The 26,301-nt window shown below is 38.9% G+C and overlaps 1 protein-coding gene across 1 annotated transcript in view; it reads right to left on the bottom strand.

The window, feature by feature from the left end:
• The window catches only part of LOC112140481 (nuclear factor of activated T-cells, cytoplasmic 1), a 78,331-nt gene that overhangs the window by 31,489 nt on the left and 20,541 nt on the right, over positions 1–26,301 (bottom strand). Inside the window, exons 5-8 of the mRNA XM_024263438.2 lie at positions 24,849–25,021; positions 23,832–23,972; positions 11,607–11,662; positions 7,393–7,525 (exon numbers count right to left, since the gene is read on the bottom strand). Coding sequence (XP_024119206.1) covers positions 7,393–7,525; positions 11,607–11,662; positions 23,832–23,972; positions 24,849–25,021 — 503 coding nt within the window. The remainder of the gene's footprint in view (positions 1–7,392; positions 7,526–11,606; positions 11,663–23,831; positions 23,973–24,848; positions 25,022–26,301) is intronic.

The following is a 26,301-nucleotide window of genomic DNA, read 5'->3' as shown; positions in this document are numbered from 1 at the left end:
AACCATTGTTTGGATGCTGCAAATTTGGCTTATAGAAAATCTGATGGCTTGTCAAATCTAATTGCTTTCGTTGGAGGTTCTTTCTTTCTTCAGCAAACAGACTTTTTCTTTTCCTTTCCCTAAAAAATTCCTCACCCGTTGCCACAGATATAAACATAGGTCTTCCCTTCTGCTTAGCTCATCTGAGTGTCTCGTTTCCACTTTGGGTGGGAGCTGAGAAAACAGATTCACCAGGCGAGTCCCCAACTTCAGTCGGCTTCTATTTCCTCACAACACGTGAGTTCCAGCCCACAGTCAGTCGATGCCATCTCTGGACGTCTCCCAGCTGTCTGCATGTATGCAATTGATCGGGTGGAGGGGAGGGATTTTTCTTAAAATGTATTTCTTTAAAGTCCCACTCCAATCATCTTTAGATCTACTGTAAAAGTAATCACAGTGGTCTTTTAATAATAATATTAAAAACTGTGTGGTTTTCTAGGACATAGTGTCTGCATAGTGGCAGTGGTTCATCAGACATTTGCCTCTGAGTTGTTGGTAAGACTGTTGGTACAAGTAAGCCTGCTCTCATTTCCCATCATTCCTTCATCCCTGTGTTTACACTTTCTCCAGCTAGCTTACAGGCCCTCACAACCCTATGCTAAAATTAGCGGTGCAACAAAAGAGCAAGCAATTTGGAGCTGAATCTATTTATCTACAAGAAGATGCATCAGAAGGACCAGAACAAGGACATTGCGGCCCTCCCAGAGTATTTTCTTTGTCGCAAATAAAACAGCATCTTTCGTTTGCTCCTAATTTAGAACAATTTTAATGAAGAAATTCTTAGAAATGCCAATTTAAGCTTAATTTTCTTTATATGTGTCCTCTATTATAAGAATAGGCAAAAAAAGTTAAAAACACCAAAAACACAATTTTCATTGAAGTGGATCTTTAACTGATGAAAGGAAAAATCGTGCAATGCATGTGCATGTTTATGTATTTTATAACCAAAGATAAGTAAATGCAATTGCCAATGATGACAGTTTAGGACCAAGAAGAAAAATAAAACTGGACAAGTCTAGTATTTTTCTATAGGCATGATCCTAATCATATGAAAAGTGGCATTTATTACTTAAGAGGTACCACAGAGTATACAACCGAGACACTGACAACATTGTGTGCATGAGTAAGTTGGTGACAGATCTAATAACATCACATATTGAGATCATGACGGAAAGAGTTCTGACACTGACTAAAAACATAGAGAACAATGTGTGGCTCATTAAGTTCTGCTGCATGTGTCACAGAACATGTTTCTGGCCACCGTCTCCCCATGTCCAACCACCAAACACAGCACCGTGGGGGAGTTAGGACCCGCGAGTGTTAAGAATAGAACTGGATCTTACAGAAGAATCTCCAAACGGCCTGTAAAAACCAAGGGGTTCCGAGAAGCTAGAGCTTAGGTCATTGCCAGCACTTTTTTTTTTTTTTTTTTTTGGAGCTTGTTGCTTTATGTGGTTGGTAAAAACTGCTTTTTTTATTTGAAGAGTGACACGTAACGTCTCCACTCACGCAATAGTGATTGGACGTGAGCTTGGAAAAGCACGGCTCATTCTGGGGGCCAGATAACTCCAGCTGAAGCTTTTGTACATCATATGGAGCGGCATTTAAACCTGAACCACAAGTGCAGTGGAAGGTACAGCTTTACAGCATTTGGCTTTAGTTAATGGGATATCATTCTTTTCCTATTAGAGAAGAAAGTTTGGAACATAACCAGGTCTGTTGTTGGGGATTATTGTATATTTCACCTCATAAATTCAACAAAAAAGCAACAATCCAGTCCAGTGTTACAGGTTTTAATCTGAATTTTTCTATAGCAAATATAGGATCACTGTTATGCTACAAAGCTCATCTGCATCTGTCTATAATTTATGTTTAAATTCATTAAAGCAATCAATGTTTGTCTGGACTGCATCTGATAACAGGATGCAGCTAACACAGGAGGCAGGGTAGGAGCTGATAAAATCTGCTTACATGCCTGAAACAGTGCAATCTATTCAAATATTGAAGTTGAAAGGAACATTTTTGTTTCCAGTTGTTCAAAAGCTGGCTTTAGTGTTCTGCAACAGTGGATGCCGATAATGTTTTCATTAGTTTCAAAGAATAACAAGGTGGTCACGTGACCTAAATGGAAAATAAAGGTGGTTTTCAGCATCTGCGTCCCATAGAGTGTTTGCTTCATCCTTCCGCTGTTTTAAACAAGTCTGGCTATTTTAAGGAGTGGGTTTGTCTTTTTATAGAAGAGCAGCCACCAGAGTGTGAAAGAAATGTTCTCTCTAAACAACGTCACTGACCACAACTGTGCTTGAAGTGGGACACGGGGCCGGAAGAGCCTTTTCATACAAGCGAGCAAAAAAGTGTTGACAAATGTGTGTAAGTGCGTGGGTGTCCTCCTCCCCGGCCCCCCTCACCCTCAGAACGCGGCCGCAGTGTTGGTTGTTTCACTCATCGAAGACACACGCATGCACACTGAAACCCTCAAAGACTTCATAAGGATTTCCTGACGTGTTGCTGCGCTCAAATTATGAAACAGTTACAGTCACAAATGTTGCCTTGTTAACTTTTAAAAAAGCAGACAGTATGATTAAATGAAAGAAAAATACTTTTTATTTAACAATAAAACTTCTAACTAAACAGAAGTATAACATGATGTATTGTTTGTTTGTTTGTTTCCACAATGGGCCCTTTCATGTTTGGTGTTCCTCAAGGCTCTTTTTCAAGACCAAGACCTTTCTTGTTTTTAGGTAAATATTCCAAATCATTTAAGATACTTAAAAATACTCAAGCATTTATTTGTGTTTGTCATTGTTTTGGACAGAACTGCATTGCTTTTCTGTCATAAATACTTGGTAGGTGCATGTTATGACAGAAGCAAAGCAGTGGGACACACTACTCCTCTGCTGGCTTCTCTTCACTAACTTCCTGTTGAACACAGTAGTACTTAGTTTAGAGTTTTACTTGTTGTTTTCAAGTGGTGGTCTGACACCTCCCAATGTGTCCTACTTGTTCTGTTCCTTTGCTTGATCTATTGATAATCAGCATGACAAGAACGTTTAAAGTTTGTCAGTATTTGACAGTACCATGACCAAACAAGAATAGGATGCTATAAAAAAAACAGTCAAATTTTAAAAATTACTTAAAAACTCCCCTTTTTAAACAAAAACAACAATATAATTGGGGATACTGAGATGACTTTAAACAAAGAACAACTTTTCAAGTGACATCGTCTGAAACTCCAAACGTGCAGTTTCTATTTCTATAAGCAAAAGAAAGAAAGAAAGAAAGAAATCACCTAGACAACCCACTAAAAGCTAAATATGGCAACAAGGTGGTAGTTGTAGCTGCAAAACAAGTGTCCCTTACGTCACTTTATAAGATCCTCTTTACATCACAAATTTAAAGTACCACTCTTAACATCATTGGATCTATTTTAAATTTCTTGATTAAATTAAATTTCTTTCCCAGTGGTCTTTAAATCAAGATTGCGGCATTTTTAGCCAAAAACCTGTGTTGTTTTCAAGGACATAATTTCTGCAGAGCAGCAAGAGTTCATTAGAAATTCACCTCTGAGTTTTGGGCAGTGTTGTTAAGCCTGTTCCTACCACCCAAAACTGCTATCTGTCCCGCTAATCTAACCTAAAATTAGTAAAATATTGAGCAATATTGGAGCGATCTAGCCGTACAGTTTTGAGCCAGATGCCAGCTCAGACGAGGGAAAAAAAAGCATAAATGGATTTATTCGTCTGCAAGTGGATGTATCAGAACGAAGCGGAACAGGGAGTTTGTGGTTTGCTGTTGTAGCTTCTGCAACACACCTACAAGCCTTTTTCCAACAGCATTTTTTGTCTGCTACTGATTCCTAGCTATTTGAATAAAGAATTCTCAGAAATGCAAATCTGAGCATCATTTATGTGCTTTATTACATACTTCAAAAAAATACCCACTGACAAGAAATGGTTGTTTTGACAAGACAATCTTGATTCCAATGGTAATCCTGATCCACAATTCTCGGAAAAAGTATTTGAATCTAAGCCACAGCTTGCTTAACCCTTTAACATCAGAGCTCCAGTGTTTTTGTTCTTTGTTTTCTGTAACTTTTCAACAGTTAACACGATCAATATAATTCCAGCAGATTCTGAAGGAGAAAAGTGAGCTGCAGTTGTTAATGGTTAAAAAGTTACAGTTTGTTAAAGATTTTGTGTTTAGGAGTCATCGGCGACGCCTCAGGTGTTAAAGGGTTACAGTGGTGGGATCTTAAGACGACTATGTATACACACTAAAAAAAAAATAAGTTTTTCATAGTCAAAAAATATTGTAAGTCAAAAGTGATGTAATATTTCAACCTTAAAAGTTGCTTTTTTGTTGTTTTGTTTTCACAAATCAGTTCTATAATTTGTCATGTGTCAGTAGAGTTGGTATATAATTATTATGTATTGTACTTTCTCTACAAGATAAGACTTTCTCAATCAAGCTGTGATTATTATTGTACTTATACATATAAATTTGAGTTTTTCTTTTGTTTGTTTTCTGCTTGTGTGCTCCACACTCTGAACATGGTACATTTGTCAGCAAAAGAAAAAAAAACACAAGTCATCTTTTAATTAGACCTGTGTGTTTATGCCAACAGCAGTGATTAAGAGATGCTCTGTGGAGGCTGAGAAACCTTGTATGTCTTTCTCTGCCTCTGCCAAGGTGGATATACACAGTGTGAAATGGATAGGCTATATATGGCCACACTTTCTGCCTTCTACACTGCTGTACTTACCCACAGTGCACTTGTCCATCACATAATCAGGCATCTCTAAATAGGGCCATGCTTTACTTGTTTTAAGAGCCTCATCCAAAATCCTGATCGCTTATCTCCCGTGACCATAAATACATCTGCTGATAATGTAAATGTCACATCTTATTAACAGCTCTAGACTTAAAACACCCTGCATCCTATCCCCGAGGCATTAGACCCATTAGCCGTAGATCAATGAAAACAAGATATTGTTGTTTTGATCTAATGGATTCCACTGGTTTTCATGACGCAGATGTAGGTCTATCAAATTTGCAGATGCTGGTTGGGATCCCAAAAACCAGCGTGAAGCTGCTGAAAGCTGGCTGGACCTCGCAGTGCTTTTTCCAGAGACTGAACTGTTCAGAGTCAAGAGACTGTCCGGTGAACTAGGTAAGTTTATCCTGAAGTTAATTTATGCTATGTACACCCTGGACATGCATAGCATATTCAAAACATGCTGTATGTGGGTATTTGAACAAAGGTCACACAGGTCTGTTGCTAAACAATCTACACATTCTCACTCCTAATTCATCATATATAGACGTTTGGTGCTAGCCCCCCTCTGAGTCACTTTTTGACGTTTTGGGTGTCCTCAACTTGTCATTTTTTTGACATGTTGGCTGTTCCCATTAAGTCACGGTTCCCCAACCCTCAGGACACTGTACCAGACTTGGAACCAGTACCGGGCTAGAGTACCCATAGCAGATTAGGGCACCGGCACCAGGCTAGGATCCTGATACCAGGTTAGGCTACCAGCACAAGGTTAGAGCACCAGCAACAGGTTAGGGTACCGGCACCAGGTTAGGGTACCGATACCAGGTTAGGGTTAGGGCACCGGCACCAGGCTAGAGTCCTGATACCAGGTTAGGGTACCGATACCAGGTTAGGGTACCGACACAAGGTTAGGGCACCAGCACCAGGTTACCAGTACCGGGTTAGGATTCAAGGATTTATTTTGTGGACCAGTGGACAAATGAATGTCACTGGCATGTGATTGGAACTCAGGTCCCGGTACATGTGAAGGAAAAAACAGGTACAATATGAAAATTTACAATACTAAATACAACACAATATTCTACCAATACTTACAAAAATATAAGTCAATAAAGTATTTTATGGATAAAATAAATACCATATAACTGCATGTAAAAATACTCAAATTTTTGTTAAATTATACTATACACATGCACACACACATTCAAGCACGAAAGCACAATCAGGACACATCAGTCTCCCAGAGTTCAACATCCTGACAGCTTCAGGGAAGAAGCTGTTTCTGAGTCTGGTGGTTTGGGCACTGTCACCAGGTTAGAGATAGGGTACCGCTGCCGGGTTGGGTTACCGGTTCACGTCCCGAGGGTGGGGGACCCCTGATTTCTTGGGAACAGCCAGCACGTCAAAAAATGATGAGTTGGGGACATCAACAAGTGACGCGGAGGGGGCCTGAACGACCATATATGATGAGTTGGGAGTGAGAATGCGTTGAAACAGTGCTAGCACATGTACTCACAGTTGGAAGAGGCTTAGTACAAAATGTCAAAGCGGAGAAAATCTCCCAAAATTTTCTCCAGACTTCCTGTTTCACAGCTATATTCCGATATATGAAAGACTTGGTGTCATAGAATTCCATCCGGTTCACAAACCGTAATAATTAATTTCTCCTTCATGATCAGTTTTCAAAAAGTTGGTTGGAAGTTGGAAGCTCGACATACATCACAACCAAATCCAAATAGAAACTTCAACTGGTTTCACTTTCTATAGTCGCACAGTTGTATGATAGCCCAAAAAAAGCTTCAAAAACTTGCGTAGCATCACATGAACACGAGACTTTAGAATGCGGAAGCCCGAATCGCTATATATGCCTTTCATAGACTTTGCATTGGAAGAGGTCCAGTGTGAACGTAGCATAAGACACAAAATATGTTTAATGCAGGGAAATCAGCTTCACTTCTTCAACTCTATTTAGCCAAATTTTTATATACATTTTTATAAAAAAAATAGACCTTGATAAGCCCATGCTTTATGTGCCTCTAAGCAAAAACATTTCATTTTAAGTTTTTGAAAAACTAAACTCTGGCATTCATTCTTTCAATTCCATTATGAAAGGTGTCTATAAACACTTTGGCCAGAAGCACACACCAAGAAGGTATTCCTGGCTCTTCAAGTTGCTACACGAACGACAAGGTGCATTTTTGTGTGAGTCCCCCCAACAGTTTTTTGGTGTGTCTATGTTTCAGGGAGGCGCTCTGTGAGGCAGGGTGTGAAAAGGTTCCCTGGAGACAAACTTTGCTACATCGACAGGACCTAAAGCGCTGTCTGTCACTCAGCAAGTTCAGCTCCCAGTCCAGGAAGGCCGCCGCACTGCAGCATAAACATCCCTCACAGCCAAAGGTTGCCAGGTAATACCTCAAAAACATCCACCAACAAATGAGCCCAAGTTGTCTTTTGACAGCTGAGCTAAATTATAAAATACAGATGTCAAGACTTTTGAGAAATCCTTGGAATAATGATTACAACGTTCGATGCCATGGTTCTGAAGTTCATGGAAACACAACAATTGGGAAAGTGATTACCATTTGGCGGCAGGTAGGTGAAGCGTTGGTATTGGCTCCTCTTCCTCTTTCCATTGCACACATAGAAGTTAACTTGCACGGGACTGGATATTCTTTGATTCTTGTATGGTGGGACCTCCACAACAATAGTGCTCTGAAATACAAATACAGAAACACGATTACATGATAGATTTGGATTTTTACACACTGTTTGATGACTTTTACTGCAATGGAGTTGATAGAAAGTAGCATTTGCACAGTGATAATGCACTTAAAGTCCCCCTCCAATGAAAATCATGTTGTTTTTTTTTGTTTTTAACATGTCTGTGAGGCATTTTTTTTTATGAAAGAGAACAAATGTAATAAGAAATAATTTTGTTTTTGCATTTCTGAGTATTTCTTCTTTTAAATCATTGTCAATCAAACTGTCTTGGACAGACTGTTTGAATTAATAAACCTTTACGTCACAACAGCTATGCTGCACATGCGGGGGGGGTACTCAGCTCAGCTCCAAAAGCCACGCCCCCTTAGAGGAGACTTTGGAAACAGAGGTTTCAGATCAATATGAAAAATGGCTTAGAAAGATATTTAGGTTGTGGGAGTTTGGTTAAAAATTTCATAATCACAATCAAAATAATTAATTAAATTAAAAAAAAAATTCACTGGGGGACTTTAAGTTCTCTCTCTTTCATTATATGGTTTTCAATAAAAAAAAATGAATGGATACACAGTATGGGTTTGCTGTACATTACAGTCAGATTCCTGTTGGTTCTAAAGGCTAATCAACAGTGGTGTTTATTTTGCAGCTGGCATGCATTTAGGATTGTGTTTCCAAGAAGTGGGAGTGTGAACTGGTCTAAATGAGCACGTCTGGACTGTGTAGCTGCAGTAGTAGGACCCATGAGGTTGGTCCAGTGCCCGTGTTTGTCTCTGAGGAAAACCCTGGGGGTGTCGTTTTTTTTTCCTTGCAGAAGAGAAGAGAAGCGGGCTCATTTGTTTGCACAGCCGTTCGTTTCTATGGGAGGGGTCGTCTGCCCCCCCCTTCCCGCACTGCATGTCTGGACGGATATGAACTTTTGACTGCTTTAATTCCGACAGAGAATTTGTGTCTAATTCCTGGGATGGCTGTCACTTGCTTGTGTGTCCATGCAGGCCCGGGTGGGGACTTTGACAGGAAGCAGGCTTTTGTCGGTCATCATTGCGTTCTGGGGAAGGTAGGAGGGTGTATGGGGTGGGAGGAGGGGGTTGAAGGTGAGATCAGCCGCAGTCTGCCTTCCAGATGATGAAAAGGAAAACATGCAGGTGGTTGATTGAAACTGGTAAAAAGCATGCGTGCACATGGCTTTCCTCTTCATTTCCAAACAAACCGCGTTAGCACGCTCTGGACAGCAATAAAAACAGTGAGGCAGGAAAGGCTGGAGCGCTTTAAAGTAGTACTGAATGCAACTGACATAAAAAGAAGGCCAGTGCTCGCTCACTGTTTGTTGGATTTGCAAATAAACAGAGTGGAGCCTCCCTACACCAGTGAACGCAGTCAACCATGTCACACTGGCGCATTTTCCAGGATGCTGAACACTGGCTGCAAAACAACTGAGCAACAATACATCTATTATCAGTTTGACCTTCTGATGCAATAAAATAACTAACTGCATATAAAAGGATCAAGAAAAAAAGTCCTCCAATTTATTTACTGTTGAACCCTTTAACACTGGAGCTCTAGTGTTTATGTTTCTTTGATTTACTCTTCAACCGTTAACACGATCAACGTAATTCCAGTAGATTCTAAAGGAGAAAAGAGGTGCAAGCCGCGTTTCTCCTTAAGAATCTGGGGCTGGGAGATATTTTTTTTCTATCAGGATATAGTTTTTTCCCATATTGTGGGATAAAAATATTTATTACGACATTGTTTTTCCCATACTGTGCGATAACAATATATATCATGATATAGTTTTTCCCATATTGTGTGATAATCACAATATTGTTTTTCCCATATTGTACGATAACGATATACTATATCACGATATTGTTTTTCCCATATTGTCAATAACTATATACTATATCATGATATAGTTCTTACTATATTGTGCGATAACGATATATATCACAGTTTAGTTGTTTTTAATATTGTGCAATAACAATATATATCACAATATAGTTTTTACCATATTGTGCGATAACGACACATTTCACAATATAAACCACATAACTATATTTGTCAAATGTGAACACTCATAACAGAAATGTGTAATAACCAGCAGGTTATTTGGATTTCAATATCTATTTCCTATCATACTTTAAAAATAACGGATGCACTTAAAGAACATAACGCAACTTTTTTTTCCCCAGATAATTAAGAGAAAAAAAAAAATCTAGCAGCCAAAACAAATTTTTCAACGGCAAAATTATAATATTATTTTACGCAGAAATAGCTCGGGCATTTTACCGTTAAACTTTTTTTCTATTTTTTTTAAAGAAAATGAAACGGCATAAAATTAATTTATAAATGATATGAGCATGTCTTTATTGCCATCTAACTTTAAACTCAAATTCAAACATGCTGAGAAAACAAGGACAGATTTACTAGAGATTTCCTAATTCTGTCTCCAGGTGATCACATTTTACATTAAATCATATCAAAAACAACTTGAAAACAGCATAATGTTTTGGATTATTGCTATTATACTATCATTAACATTAAAACTGCACCTTTAAGAGTCGGATTATTTAGCACAACACCTGACAGGTCACCGTTTTAAGTGCAACACCGTCTCTGTAATGCTACAAAGATGCTGCTAAAACTCAGTGAATTCCATTCTATTATTTAGTAAATACATTTTTTATTCATGTCATATGAATTAATCTTGTATTTATCCTTCAAATCTTAAAGATCGGTCCTGGAAAATACTGTCCGACGTTAAACCAGTCCGTGTTTACATAAAGGAGACTCACGGAGGAGCTAGTTAGCATTAGCATAATAGCATTAGCGTCTAACAACAGCACTGTCTCCAAATCAACACCTTTAATTAATCTGTCTGTTGCTGTTTTATGTGAAGCAGCTTTATCCTCCAGTTCTGACAGGATTCAGTTCAAAATTGCAGCTTGTTCCGCTGTTTCATCCGCCAAACTAGACGCTACACAGGTGAAGTGACCGCGGGGGGGTGGGGGTGTCTAGCGTTGCGCGTGTTTACCTCGCACAGGAGATGACAAAAGAAATTCACCAAAAGAAGAGCTCATAAACATGACTAATTAGATGCAAGTATTTACTCACCAAGTGTTGACTAACAATCTAACTTTTTACTCGCCAAAGAGGAGAAAACACTCGCAACTAGCGAGTGTTTTTCTGACCCTTCAAAACAAAAGTCTATCGCAACAGACTCATTTCCAATCAAGAAAAAGTTCTATCATGATAAATATTATCGTTTTATCGCCCAGCCCTGGTTGTATTAACAGATGCAAATTTACAGTACGTTAAAGATTTTGTGTTTAAGTGTCACCAGCAACGCCTTAGGTGTTAAAGGGTTAAAATGCATCAAGACCTCTACACAAAAAGTAAGAAAAAGAAGGCTCTGATGATGGAATACATCAGCACTTTAAAAACATGCTGTCATCGTGCACAAGCAAATATATATATATATACATATATATTTTTAAATCTTCTAAAAGCAAATCTAATTAAAATTAAGTCCAGTGAAAGAGGAGCTTTTTGTGACACAAAGAACAACATTTGCTTCATTCCTTTTTGGTTGTATTAACACAACCTGAACGTGTGACTGCGAGTCAGAGAAATGAGTGCACTGGTTTACTGTTTTCATTATGAAAAGCAGCAGGTACGAGAGAGTGTGATCCGTTCTTGGCCGCACCATCCCAGTCCAGATGAGGTGTTTAAGCCCAGTTCACACTTTGTCTAAACGTCTAGCTATGCTGTGGCGTCACTGTCCTTCAACCTGATTAGGCTTCACTTTGCAACCCGTAGCTGTATTCCTTTGAAACAAAAAAGACGAGCTCGTGTTTACCTCTGTGACCGCGACGAGATTTTGTGAAAATTCCGTTCAGGATTGCATCGACTCATCAGTACTGTCTGCGTTTCAATTAGCAATCCCTTAGCAAAGGTTACATCATGACATGGGACAGATGAGGAAGGAAAGGGGAAAGTCTCAGGGGGGGAAAGAGCTGGGGGGGTTGACAGAAGATGCCGGTTCATTTCAAACACAAGCGTTTAGGGGATGAGCACTTACGGATTTGACGGAGTCTTTGTCAACTTTGGCTTCTGCCTCCCACAGATGGTGTCCATCTATAGAAAAACAATCAAATACAGAAGGAGCATGAAGATCTGCTGCCTAGTACATCCCATCAATTATGGCAGGAAATTCTTTTAATGAGTCATTTACAAACTGTTCTTGTTTCTGTTTACACAATGACATAATAAGGTGAATGCTTCTGGAAGTTTGTGTGGAAAATGTGTCAAACTGACCCAAGGATGTCATTGGTACAAGTTTTCTGCAAGTTAAGATAAAAAAATAGTTGAAATTGACCAAAAAACTACAAAATGTGTGTATATATAAAAATATATATATATACTGTATATATTGGTTGAGTTTAAGAAGAGGTTCATAACTGCCAACTTCATGACTGTAGGTTCAGTGGTATTGCACTGAACTTACAGTCTACAGATTTGTGTTTCTGTTGAGCTTTAAAGAGGAAACATAAACCATAGTGTAAATAGTGTAAAGTCACATGGGCTGAGGTCTGGAATAGTTAAAAATAGGGGCGTAGTGATTCATTTTTACAACGATTAGAGTCATATTATTTGTGGTGCTGATCTGAATCATAGTCTGACTGACTGACAGACTTATCTGAATCTTGTGTCTCACTTAAAGCGTCCTACATTAGGGTGTCCTTATATGACATAATGTAAGTTAAAAAATAAACCATTCATTGACGATGAGCCTTATAATCTGGAGTGCAGAAAATATGGTTATTTAAATATACTAAACATATTTTTTACTCCTGCTTCTGTGTTAAATATACAAGGGCAGAACTTTTTTTCTGTCTAAAGAAAGACTGGTCAGAGTTCAGGAGTTTTCACCGACCTTTGACCCCTGCAGCGGCGCCCACCAAGAGTGCAACCCGCACCAGAATGGTGAAATGTTGCTCCTTTTTATTTTATTGTTCTTCTGTTTTCTTTCGTATGTTTTTCAGTTGTCCATATCTCTTGCATACTTGATGCGATTTCTACCTTTCAAGTATCAACATGTTTTGTGGCTATTTTGGCTTTTGCTGAGGTTTTGAAGCTATTTTGGAGCGTGGCTAATATTTTAGCAACTTGCTAGCTTTTTGGCAAATTTAGCATCTGTTGAGGGTTTTTTTTTTGGCTAATTTTGAGTCAAGCTAATATTTTGGCATAATGCTAGCTTTTTTTTTTAACCAATTTAGCATTTACTTTGTTTTTTTTTAGGTTACTTTGGAGCTTAGCTAATATTTTAGCACATTGCTAGCATTTTGTCAAATTTAGCATCTACTGAGGTTTGTAAGGCTAATTCTGAGTTTAGCTAATATTTTAGCAGCATACAAGCTTTTATTTTACCCAATTGACATTTACTGGGATTTTCTAAACAAATTTGGAGTTTGGCTTATATTTTAGCAATATCTGAGCGTTTTTTTTTTTTTTTGGTTAATTAGGCATTCAGTGAGGTTTTCATGCTTGCTTCAGCAATTATTTTTTATTATTTATCAATGTATTTCCACAGGAAATGCAACTTTTCTAATTTTAATTGTGTGTTTAATTGCTTATTTATTCACTTATTTTATGGGTTCAGGACAGGAACTCTATTTTCTGCTTGTCTTCCACTGGTACAGTGCATCTCACATCCACATTTGAAAACAAGGATATTTCAGCCTTCTCCAGTTCTAACCAATTCCACCTTATGGAGCTTTTATTGTCTGCTTGAAAGAGGCAGACCACAGCTTTATTAACGACTATGATACAGACCTGGACTTTGAGGTAAAATTCATGTTGAATCGTTTGGTCCATTCCCCCCCCAAAAAAATTCATCTAAATGGTTAAAGAAATACAGCTTTTCTACTTTGTTCAAGCATAATTTTTACTAAAGTAGCAAACATTTGATTTAGGCATCAAAGAAAACTCTTAAGTTGTAAAAGATTCACTCATCTCCATCATTTTTTTACAAGACACTTTGTTCTCATTGCTCTCCCTTGGTTCTATTTTAGCTTTCCAAAGAATTTTTTCCCCTTTGCTGACATGTGGTGAAAGATCTTTGAACCACGGCAGCTGTTGAAAGTCTGCAGAAGCTCAACGAAAGTTTTTTTTTTCTCATATATTTACTCTGTGATTTCATGCCACACCTTGGTGAACAGATGCCCAGAGTTCTGCTATGGCAATCAGCACCATACACAGTGCCACTTTTTTTTCATTTTTGTTTTTATTCAGAACCCATGAGTCATTACATCTAATTGAAACAGAGGCAACACAGTGCAGCCTTTGTCAGTGGTGCACCCTTTGAGGTAACAGCCGGACTGAGTTTATATGCTAACGATTGGAGACGGCAGCTTACAGTGTGAGGCAGCAACGACTTTTGCAGCTAAAGCTCTGCTTTGTCCTGAAGCCATTCAATAGGATAATCAAAACCAAACTACTGATAAGTGGAGTTCAGTAGACATAAAAACTGTCTTTTTCCCCCAAAAGGGTTGTGTTTTTCACATTATGGGAGGAAGAGAGGAAAGGAGTCACGGTTGGTTTACTATTGGTGAGTGTGGTAGTTGGAGTGGAAACCGTTTTATTCTGATAGTGAACAGAATTTTCAAAGTAGTCACTCTAAACACTGAAGACGAGAAAAACAGAAGGCAGATCAGATTGGACACTTTTTTTTCTGGGATTTTAAAGTTGCTACAAAACTGCAATGGGATCACGGCAGTGCCAGTTCGCTAAGACTGACGGAAGGTCAGAGCAAGGGAGAAAGACTGAGACAGACACAGATGAGCGTTCCTCATGTTACGTCTGGAGGAACCAAGAGGGAATCACCCGCCTCCGCACGGAGGGACACTCCAAGAGGGAAACCTTAGACTACGACATCAACCTCAACCCCTACAAGTAAACATGTTTTTCCCACTCTACATCACTTTTACTCATTGGAAATTGCTTTTTTAATTTTCATTTGTGCTTTAAAATCATTAACGTAAGTCCGATAGCATGGTCCGACCGATAACCACAGCACTTTCCATTCACTCCTTTTCTCACAGCAACATCTGCAAAATGCTTCTGTTCCTGGTTAGCACCGCCTCCGACCAGCTTCCACCCACGTTCACTGCACACCAAAAGATGCAGACATTTGCACACACGCAACCACAATATCCTTTCCTTTCTGCTCTGGCCTTTAGCTGAAATTATAAGAGGGAAAAGCATGCAGAGGTGTCTGGAGAAGTCAATCGGAGAACAAAATAAAAAGTAAACCGGCAGGCTGTGTGTTGCTCTTCGTGACTCACCTTTGCAAATGAGATCCACAAAGACCAACACTAGACAACCAGAACAACACACTCATTCATCAAGCAATTAAATCTCATGCGGGCCGAGCCGTCTTCGAGTCATCTTTCTCAGCACTTGAAAACACATTTGTTGTACCTGGTGACAACCTGGCAACAGCGTTGTTGTTATGGTAAAGCTCAGACAAACAATATCCCATTTGTCCTTTTTTTTCACTAAGGTTAATCATTGGAGGCAATCTCAATACATACATTATAGTAAACAAGCTCTTCAGTCAAAGTTTGACCCAATGTTGAACTGTTCATTCTTCTTTTAAATAAACCCAAAAAAACCCAAAAAAGCAAAACTTTATACGTTTTCAATGATTAAAAACAGTTCACTGTGATTCGGAAACTATGATTTGCATGCTTAATTAGGAAGGTTGTCATGTGACATAACCCAGATGTAGTTTTTTAGTCGAGAGACGATTTCAGGGAGAATTTTTTTTTTTCCCCGTCTTTCCTGTTTACATATCTTCGGTTCATTTTCCATTTTATTCCCTTTCTCTTGCCTCAAATGAAAATGCTTGAGTAATTTTACTCACAGCAATCACCTTGTCGCTCAATAAAAAAAGGGAAGCTGAAGGGATTGCCCTGCAACTGATCCCGGAGGTGCAGCTGCGTTCCCCTCTCAACCAGATGGATTCTACCCAACCTGAGCACTGGTGAAATGAGAGAATTGTGGGGTCTGCTTCAGGTTGAGAGGCTTCGGTGTAAATTATGACCTGACAGTGGATCTTGGAAGGGTTTATAGTCAGGAAGTGAGATATTATTGGTGTATAACAAGGAAAGTTGACTTGACCTGAGGCTATATAGGCTAAGAGGGATGGTAGCTGCGAGGAGGGAAATTTCATGCTTTTATCAAGAGTCTGGCTGTGTGGCATCAAGTCTGATGAAGCGTCTGAGGGACAGTTAATAAGACCCCCCACGATAGTTCCTAAAATGTGTTTTCAGAGCATCCTAGTCTTCAAGATTCCACATTTTAAACCATTAAAAAGGTTCACAGCATGATTTTTTCTAACAACCCTTCCTTCATTGGGTGAGGTGGAATGGACTTGGGTGCTCTTTAGGATTCCTTTAGCCTCGGTGATCCAGTCCGCTGTGGTATGGTACAGTAAGGAGTGATACTGTATGGTCCAGTTAATTCTGGCGTATGATTCCACACAGTGAGCGGTTTACATAGTGGTGCTGGTAGCTTACCCTGTATGACACCGTCACATAGCATGATGGCAAGGAACGTTTGCAGTTCCACAGCAGACCAGACCTTGCTGTTGTTTGCAGGCATTTTCAATATAGACTTGTGACCAAAAGGGTGATTCTCTGAAATCAGTGCACATTAGGGCGACAGTAGCTAAGGCGGTAGAGTGGGTTGGCCAATGTTCAAAGGATAGGTGGTTCGATTCCCGCTCCCGCCAGCCAAATGTTGTTGTGTCCCTGGGCAAGACACTTAACCCTACTTGCCTCCAATGTGGCTCCACTGGTGTGTGAATGTGTATGAATGTTCTGGATACATTTCTCTGTCAAATGCTGTGCATTATTATTTATAGCTTTGAATGTCATATGAATAAGAAATATCTAGATTTTAGCGTTTCTGGTAAAAGAATCGGACTGGATCGTATCACTAAAAAGCTAGTTGAAACATTTATGTATCAATTCGTGGACCATGTATCGAGATGGTTATCGAATCGTGCATGAGGGAAAGATACACACCTCTGTTACAAATGTTGGAAACGTTAGCCTAAATGAGCGCCATATTGGTTCTTTCTAATGTCGTCATCCCTTTCTCACAATCGGATGGCTACAGCAGCTCTAGATGAACTGTTCTGTCTCACTTTTCAATGAACCTACAACCGATGGGGGTCCCCTAGAGGTATGGGTCAGTACTGTTTAATGGGTCCAATTTATAATGGAAATGTGTGAAATACCGAACTGTACTGTACCAGACTGCTCAAAGGAAACAAGACTTTTCTGACCAAAATCCATTTGATGAGCCACCATTTAAGACAATGTTTTTCTATTCTCGCTATAACAAAAGCAAAAACTTCTACACCTGCTCCAATGAATGCAAAAGATTATCCTCCTATAAAATGTTCAGACCAGAGTTGAAGAAAGGGTGGAGAACACAGAACAATGCAGTTATTTGCAGGATGGCAAAACTAAATGGGCTGCAGTCTTTAAAGACTGAAAATGTTATTTTTATTTTTTTTATTGTATTTTTCTCATGATGAAGGATACATATTAAGGAAATTAAACTATGTCCTAGAAAACAACACAGATTTTCTGATTTTGATGACATAATCATAATTCAAAGACCACTGGGAACACTAAACACTAAATCAAAGATGATCGGAGTGAAATTTTTGGAGCATTTTTGCATAAAACATGCAAATTATATTTTGCTTGAATAAAGGATGGAGACTTCCCAAAGATGAGCAGAGATTATTAGGTTTATCCAAGCTTAATGCCAAAAGACAGTCTAGACATTATGTTACAAGGGCAAGCCAGCAGCCAGTCTGTCTTGTGTTTAGACTTGTTCAAGGGAGAAGCAGTCACCCAGCCACAAACAATCTGAATGAACTTGGGTTGAAATCGTGCTCTGTGTGGACTGGGTTACTTGAACTATGAAGGCACAGGATTCTAAATATGTTGGCCTGCTGCAGAAGGCTTTTGAAGCAATAATACCAGTAGAATAAGGCTTATTTTGGAGGGATATAGCATTCTTGGGTTACAGCTTATATTTTAGCTCAGAACTCTCTGTGAAGCCAAGGAGAAACGGTGCAGAGGACCACACTGCTTTGTGCTGCAGACCCGGCCGTGTGGTGCTGCTGTGCTCCAGGCAACACTCCAACTCCACCAGATGTAAAAACTATCCAGCTCACCAGGGAATTCCCTGAGCTCCTCTATGAGTCAGAGTGTAGGCTTTCCCCATATCTCTCTCTCTCTCCCTCTGTTTGTCTGTCTGTCGGTGTCTCTCCATTTTCTCTGCCTCTAGCGTTCATTTTATCCATACAAAGCGGGGCAAGCCAGAACACACAGCAATGGGTGCTGCCTGTGCACAGGGATAACGTCCAACTCCCATGCCAAAAGAGCAAACGGAACAATGCACTGCATGAATAATGACAAATGCAGAAAATGAGAGTCTTAAATTAATAAAAAAACTTCACATATGAATAAAACTTTTATTGGTTGCAAGCAAGTCAAAAATGGGGATTTTATTAATAAACCTGTAAAGCCCACTCCAAAGAACTGACAGAAAATTCAACATTTCTGGAATGAGGAAGTCTCCTATGATATATATATATAAATCAAGATATGGATTTTCTACATTTTTGTTTATAATAATGTTGGTTTAAGATGCAAAAATATTGACATGAATACTCAGGGAAAATATATATTTTTTTATGCACTGTCTTAAATTTAAATAGTTTTTTAACAAACTTTTTTATAAAGAATTAATTATCAACACATTTTGTATTCTTTCAAAACACTAAGTAGTCATCTAAAAAGAATTATAACAATAGTTGAGTTAATGTCATCATAAAATTAATTAGCTAAACTTTTCCCACCAAAAGTGTTTTTGAGATTTCATGGAAGCAGCCATTTTAAAATCCCTTCTATTGCCCCTAGTGGAACGAAGATGAACTACAGGCCAGAAAACATCCATACACAATAGGTTTTTCAAGAAAATTTGGATCATGCTAATAAAATATGGGTTTTTAAAAATGTCGGTTTCAAATATAATATAAATGGTTAGATTGGGTTTAAACATAAAGCCAAGAAACAAGATAATTCGATCTGATAAAAAAACAAATATTTATGTTTTTTTTTTCTTTTATTAATAAACCTGATCTAAAAATCACCTGAATGAACACAAACTTTTGTACGTTCAGTGATAAATTGATGTGAATATTAGGTACTGATCACCCATAAATTCTCTCCAATGCTACAGTTACACCGTGAGACAGGAAGTATTTCCTAAAATTCTAATTTCTTTCTCTTTTTTTTCCACGATCTCAGGACTTTATCTTTTCCGTTTCACTCCTCTGCAGGGAATCTTTGCGGATGACTCACTGAAAACACTTCCTATCAAACAACACAAACAGGCCCGCAGGCTTGAAGCCACAGCGGGTATAGTACATGTTAACACAAAGGAGAACCCACAAGCGCACACACAGTGGATGCAAGGAGTTTGCATCAGTTGTTCGTGGGTGACAAAGTGGTGCAGTGGGGATGGACGTGACATTTTAAAAAAGCAGAAGTCTTTAATAATTTTTGCATAGGTTTTCCTACAAAGGCAACAGCTCTGCTCTTATGATATCAAGTGTCTCTGGGGAGGTGAGGGGTGGAGGATGGAGTACAGTCAAAACAACAAAAGAAACTAAGACTAAGAAAACAGAAAAGTATATTTCTCAAGTTTGTTCATGTGCATTTATAGTCTGGTCATTAATAAAGTTAAACTGTGTCAAACTGAAAATAAAAGATCAGCCCAAATTTGAAAAGGCAGTGAGTCGTGCCACACTTCAAGCTATTTATGAGTGTTGTCCAACCCTCTAGTAAACTTTAGACAAAATTTCGCTACTTTGTGCAACCTAAACATTAGCATGGTTGCTATAATCTTGTACATTTACATCTCTGAATAGATGTCCATCAATGTGCATGGTCCCTTATAAATAAATACATTTAAATTGCAAACAAGTGCATTCAACGAGAAAATTTGTCCTAAATTGCATTTTTTTTTCTCACAGGTTTGCATCTTGAATTAGTCAATGAGAAATTAACTTGATGTGTACAAAATAATGGACAATTTTACATATCTTTTTAAAAAGTCTCATCAGGTGTGCCACAACACAAAAGGGTCCCACCGGTACCAAATTTGTGCATCAACTTTTGTTTTTTGGACAAATGTTGCTGCCATGACTTAATTTCCAGAATTTTAGGAGTCTAATTTAGTTGTATTTGGGTTGATATTACAGATTTTTCTACGTAGGAAACACCAAATGAGGAAAAACTACTTAGTTTAAATACCTGATACTTACAAATCAGTAATGAATAAACGCTTTAGATGTTATTGGTACCTCATAAAGAAAAGTTTTTTAATTACAGAATATTTTAGAATTGTCCCTTTAGGACTCATTTATGCCAGGGCACACAAACTATGGGTCGGATCTGGCCCACCTCCACATGTGGCCCGGCCCCTGAACAATATTAGAGACGGATTATTATTATTTTATTTTTTTCCCAGTCTGACTTTGAGATCGAGACCTGGGAATAATGTGACACTTTATTCCCCCTTCTGCAGTCTGTGTCCCTATCTTCAACCCACCCCCCACAGAAAGAACAGAATGCAGTTCTCCCTTTTCTACATTGCAGTTCATCTTTTGCTGTCTCTAGAACACCGAGAATGGCTTCGGACAGTTGAGAGCTCAGTTAAGTAAACTGGGGCAAGACCATGAAGAGCTCTAAAAACAAAATTCAAATGGAGCCAGTCAAGTATCCATGACTTTTTCTGTGCTTATCTCAGAGAGAGTTATTCATTTTTGGATAACTTTTGCATTCCTTGAAAACCATAAATGTTTACGTTCAGACACACCCTGCAATTGATGCTAACAGAAAACGCTGTTAGCAATAATTCCAGACAGAACTGCTTACAGAAAACACCGTTAGCAACAATCGCAGGCAGGAACGCTAACAGGAAACACTGTTAGCAACAATTGCACACAGAAATGCTAATAGAAAACACTGTTAACATTTCTGTCTGCGATTATTGCTATCAGAAAACACATTTTCTGTCAGCCTACAAACAGACCCTGGCCCTTGATCAGTGAAGAAAAAAGTAGTGTGGCCCTCACTGGAAAAAGGTTGGGGACCCCTGATTTATGCTAATAGACTTCTGGGCTTTGTGTGATCGTCTAAATTTAGTCTTAACCTTATACAATTATTCTTTTGAATCGTCAGGTTTCAAAACTGTCTGTTTCTCTTTAGGATCTGTGGAATTTTAGAGGAGGTGTTTATTGGAGTCGGTGTTGGAAAGAGAGCAGCCGTTGTGACCTCCGATGGGAGCTGCAGCAACGACTGTCACCACTGTGGCAGGAGCGCTGATGGGTTTTGTGCTCTGCAGAGTTTCTGGCTGTAGAAGACTTGCGTGCCTGTCCCAGCGTCTAAGAAAAGTCATTATAGAAGTGCGATGCTTTGTCTTTCATGGGTTCATTTACTCATTAACTTTTCCAATGAAAAATAAAAGCCAGCGTTCTAGAATAAATCCGTCATACAATTAGAATTTCAAAGCAGTTTTCCCTCTAAATCAAAGACAAGTCTGCAAATGAGGCAGAAGGATTCTCTGAGTAAAATGCCAAGACAAAGCTGAAGTATATATTTGGGGCACATGCACTTTTCCACACCCATCCCTGCTCTTTCCCAGCTGCCATTAGTGAGTGATGGTCATACGTGTTCAGAGTGGTCTCTCTTTAATGGGCCTTTTAACGCAGGAGACCCTGGAAGTAGTGTCTCATTAAAGTTCACATAAAAATCTGTCTAAGAAGTAGACGACAACTGCTCTCTCAGTCGGCATCAGAGTCAAAAAAACAGACCGTGGTTATGTCAACGCCACGACCAAGAGTGGCGATGATGATGATGATGATGGTACACAGCATCAGCTAATGTCTTTAACAGTTCAAGGATCAATGTGAGAAAAAAATTAAGATGGAGGAAGTAAGAAGAGGAAGGAAAGAAATTGAAGCTTACCCTTTACAAAGCAGAGGATGTATTTTTGCTTTTTACTCTCCAGGGGATTCCCCTTCATGACAAAGAAAGGGCAGAGATAAAGTTCCACTACCCTTTCACCCCAATGCTGTTTCATTTTTAACCCCTAAGGTGCTTATAAAAGATCTGATGAGAAGCATCAGAATAAAGAGAGACTCAGAGGTTGTCTACCACCACAACATACTGCATAGGGTTGAGGTACATGATGTTTCCAGGGTGGTTCTGCTCAATTTGCTAGTCACAGTGGGAATGTCAGCGCACCACAGAGGAGCCAAGTGCTGTCAAATCAATTCATGAGAGGTGTTTTATTTTGAAATCCTTCTAAAAATGCTTTTAGTTTTCACTCTCCCTCAAAGACTTCCTGTTTGCTTGATTCCATTTCTGTAAATGTGTGTGACTCTGCAGCGCCGCTAAAGCTGTGGCTTGTACGTGTGTGATCCCATTCTTTAAAGTCCTCCTCCAATGAAAATTATGTTATTTTTTTCGTTTTGTTTTTAACGTGTATGTGTGGCATTTTTCTTTTGGAATAAGAAATCATTTCGTTTTTGCATTTCCGAGTATTTCTCCTTTTAAATCAATCAAACTGTCTCATACAGACTCTGTTTGAATGAATGATCTTCTTTCCATCAACAGCTCTGCTGCACATGCACTAAACCCTCATCTGTTCCTAGTGTCTAGTTCAGGTTCTGGAGAAGAGAAGATGGTATCTTCACATTGACTGCAGTCAAATGAGCCGCCGTTCACATTTCTATGGTCAAATCAGCATCACTGGATTTTTGGTGTGAGTTTCATCCAATACTTACGGTAGCAGGACTGAGAACGCTGGAAAATCTCCACCAGACTCCACGGAGCTTCTTGATGTGACCACGGAAATGTGAACGGCGGCTCATTTGACCGCAGTTGGAAAGGATTGTAAATCAATGAAAGAGCATTTTGATGTTAGCTTTGATTATTTTATCAAGAACTCTGAGAAACCAATGATTGAATGTATTGATCACAGTCAATAAACATTGGAGAATTAGCTAAAAGAGTCTTTGGTGAACTGGAAGGAGAAAGAATCAGGATTTGGGAGGAAGTTCTGTCCATGAAGATCTTCACTTCCTCGTCCAGCTGACATCCGGATCAGAGCCATACGGCTGGACATTACTGATTTTGCTTGATATTTTTATGTTACAGCGATGAAGATTTACGCAAGTGAGACACAGAACTATCATAATCAGACAGGGAGAGCTGCTCAGCTCAGCTCCAAAAGCCACGCCCCCTCAGAGGAGATTTTGGTAACAGAAATTTCAGATCATCATAAAAAATGGCTTTTTAAAACATTTAGGTTGTGGAATTTTGGTTAAAAACCTCATAATCATAATTAAAGCACTAGTGGGAATGCTTTTTTACAATTAAAAAAAATGGCCATAGAAGGACCGTAAGTGTTTGTCATAGTTTTATAAATGATAGAAAAGACTGATCTTCGATCTGCTTTCTTCGCTTTATTTCTTATTTACTGTGTGACTATAAAAAAGATAGATGGGGTGGTAAGTGTTTTGGAGTGTAATAACACATTCTCATCAGAAATGATGGTTGTTGTTCCTCATGTTGTGCTTCATCTGCTGCAGCAGACAGATCATAACTCATCCAGCTCACCACAGTGTTTGTTTTTGCTCTAAGTTTGAGGGTTTGGTTAAATACATGTTCAGGGTGAGCAGTCTATCTGTGAAGCTGATCAGGGCTGTTTTCAGTGTCCGCCCACACATGGCAAAAACAAAAACAAATAAAATGAAAAACTTGTTCTTTTCATGCAAGTGACAGTGAAGGGAGAGCTTCTAGAGCTCACAGGTTTACTGTCAAGGAAAGGAGGAGCCAGTGAAGGAAAAAGGGAGAGAAAGAGAAGTTGCACATGTCCTGGTTGTGATTCAATCCTTCACTTGTGGCAAGCACCAGTGAAAAGGCAATGGAAACTTCAGCAAATGTAAATACGCTTTGGTTAAAAATATAGCGGTCTAATGCGCACCACATGTGGCTTGCTGGCGGCTCCCGCTCTATTTTGACGGGAATAAAGTCTACGAAAAAGCAATTGGAAAAAAGAAAGGATGAAAACATTTGAAAGAGATATTAGGAAGGGAAATTAAAATGCAATAGGCTCCGTCTGAATGGGTCTTGGTGCAGCTTACCCTGTGCCTTCTCCACAAACACCACCTTGGACTCGGGGAGAAAATTGAGCCCGCTGAGAAGCATCATCTTGCCTCCGGTGGCGGGGTAGCTGTCCAAGCTTTGCTTCTCCACCAATGGAAGCTCCTGAGCTGAGCGCTGGGCTGCACGAGAAAAAGGGAGCACACACCCAACAGTATTTCAGTTCAGACTGAAAGTCCTCGTGCTGATCTTCATCCAATCTGAGAAGAACATGGCCACCGCACAGCCAGTAAAACGGCAGGTTTTGATTATGGAAACAGGCCTATCAAATTTATTAGCATGATTTCATGACCCCTAGCAAAGAGGTGTTCAGCCAACAGCTGCCTTTTAAATGACATTGAAAAAGACCCAGAACTTGGAGAAAATTGCATTTTCACAGTCAGAAAATTGTTCATTATTTTCCATCAGGCAGCCTGCAGCCAGCCACCTGTCTCCGTTTTTCTATGAAATGATGCCCCCTTGACCCCTTAAAGGTGGCCCATGGAATACAAAACATGTTTATAATCATGGATTTAAACAAACAGGAGCTCAAACTCGGTAATGATGAATCAACTGTGATTAACTTTTAGCTACAACAGCAGCTCTGTCTCCCTGCACTGTCTAACTGTAATTGGTTTCCCAGAGTGCAAATAACATCACACCTATGCACACAAACCAATGACACAGAAACAGAGGTTTCTTTCAGTGAATGGCAAATGCTTTTTTTGTGGAACCTGCGCTAATGGGGTATTCTCATCACAATAACTTGTGCATTCAGTCATAAAAAGTGAATTTAAAATAGATAACATGTGTGTTTGGCATCATGTACAATGCATCTATTACCTTAGCAAGTTCTTTTGATCGTATAAAGCTTATTGGGTGCAGAAGTACGGAATTAGCTCCAGTAGGTAGTAAAATAGTGGCTCAGTTTATTGGATTATAACAATGGATGCAACCTTTTGCCCAAATGGAAAGCCAGGAGAAAATGCCAGATTTTCTGTGTGGACTCTCATACTCACAGCATTCAATGGGGTTGGAGGCGGTCTGTAGGGACACCGTCCTGCCGTTGGGCTGCGCGATGTGCACCCGAAACACCAATCGGACACGAGTGTTTTTGCGCCCGATGTCTGTTTCTCCTTTGCGTAGCTCTATGTCGGAATTACGTAGCTTCAGGATTCCAGCACAATCGATTCTAGGACAAACACAGGGAGAGAAAAACGTTGTAATTGTACCGTCAAAGAATTTAAGGACATAGTCAACATTTTTACCTATTACCTAGGGCAGGGGTCAGCCAACTATAACAGTAAAACAGCCATTTGGGATCGTTTTCTACTGATCAAACCCTAGAAGGAGACGTATAGTCTTCCTTTAGCCTTTAAGAAATTTGGATTTGCATTCATGACCTTCTTTTTTAATAATATGAATGATGTCTATTTTTTGGCATGAACAAAAGCAAAAATATAAAAAGAAGCTATCAACTCTCAAAATGTGATTTTGAGAGTTGCATATAAAATCTGTTCATTCTGGAGGAAACATTGAGCAAACAAGATGTCTTCAGGTCAACAAGGATGCAAAAAACCACATAATTTATCATCTATGTGCACCTTAGCCATCAATGTATACATTTAACTCATCTTAATTAAATACATTCTTTAGTAATCTTTACTTTAAAAAGATGCTATTTTATTTCTCTTTTCTTTTTTGATTCTTTTTCCCCTCTTTGTCCTCAGCAGTCTTACACTGCTGGGTTTTGTTATTTTAGTTTGGGGTTAGATCTTGGTGGTCTTAGTTTGCAGGCTTTGTTTATTTGTTTTCTTTAGGTATTTTTGGTTAGGCAGCTAGTAGGAAAGCTAAAACAGCTTTCTTTCTTATCATCAACGAATATGTGAAACACAACTCTTTTTTTCTAAGCTTGTTTCAAAGTAATATATTGTATTCCAGAATAAAATTTTAAATATTCTTGACATAAAAAAATGTACAACTCAGTCACAGTGTTTTGAAGTAAAGAGGTTCCCTCCTTACATCTTCTTAACCAAACACACTAAGGGGTTACCATAGTGAAACAAGATCATCAAACCTATTTTAAGCTTTCACTCTAGTACCTTCCTGTCTTTTGCATCTTCAAAACTGAAAGTCACAGCCTACGTTCACTAAACTGTCAGTCATAATAATTTCCTTTATCATATTTTAAAAGGTAAAAGATGAAAGTTGTGCTCCCTTTGTTCCAGTACATTCTAGGACCTTAGTATAAAATAGACCAGTAGCCAGTTAAAACACAAGGAAAATGTATTTTTTATTTTATGTAAAAACCAAATATTCCAATTAACCTACCTGCTAACATTTTTAAGGATTGAAAAGAAATAAGTCAACACTTAAGTCGTTCCCACAGTTTTTTTTTGAAAAATATGCCAAGATGTAAAACTTTCTGCTTCAAAATGGAAAACATCCAGACTGGTAAAATAATTCTCACAA

The sequence above is a fragment of the Oryzias melastigma genome, linkage group LG16, assembly GCF_002922805.2.
Source record: "Oryzias melastigma strain HK-1 linkage group LG16, ASM292280v2, whole genome shotgun sequence".
Taxonomy (NCBI): Eukaryota; Metazoa; Chordata; class Actinopteri; order Beloniformes; family Adrianichthyidae; genus Oryzias; species Oryzias melastigma.
This window is presented reverse-complemented; position numbering and strand designations above follow the sequence as displayed.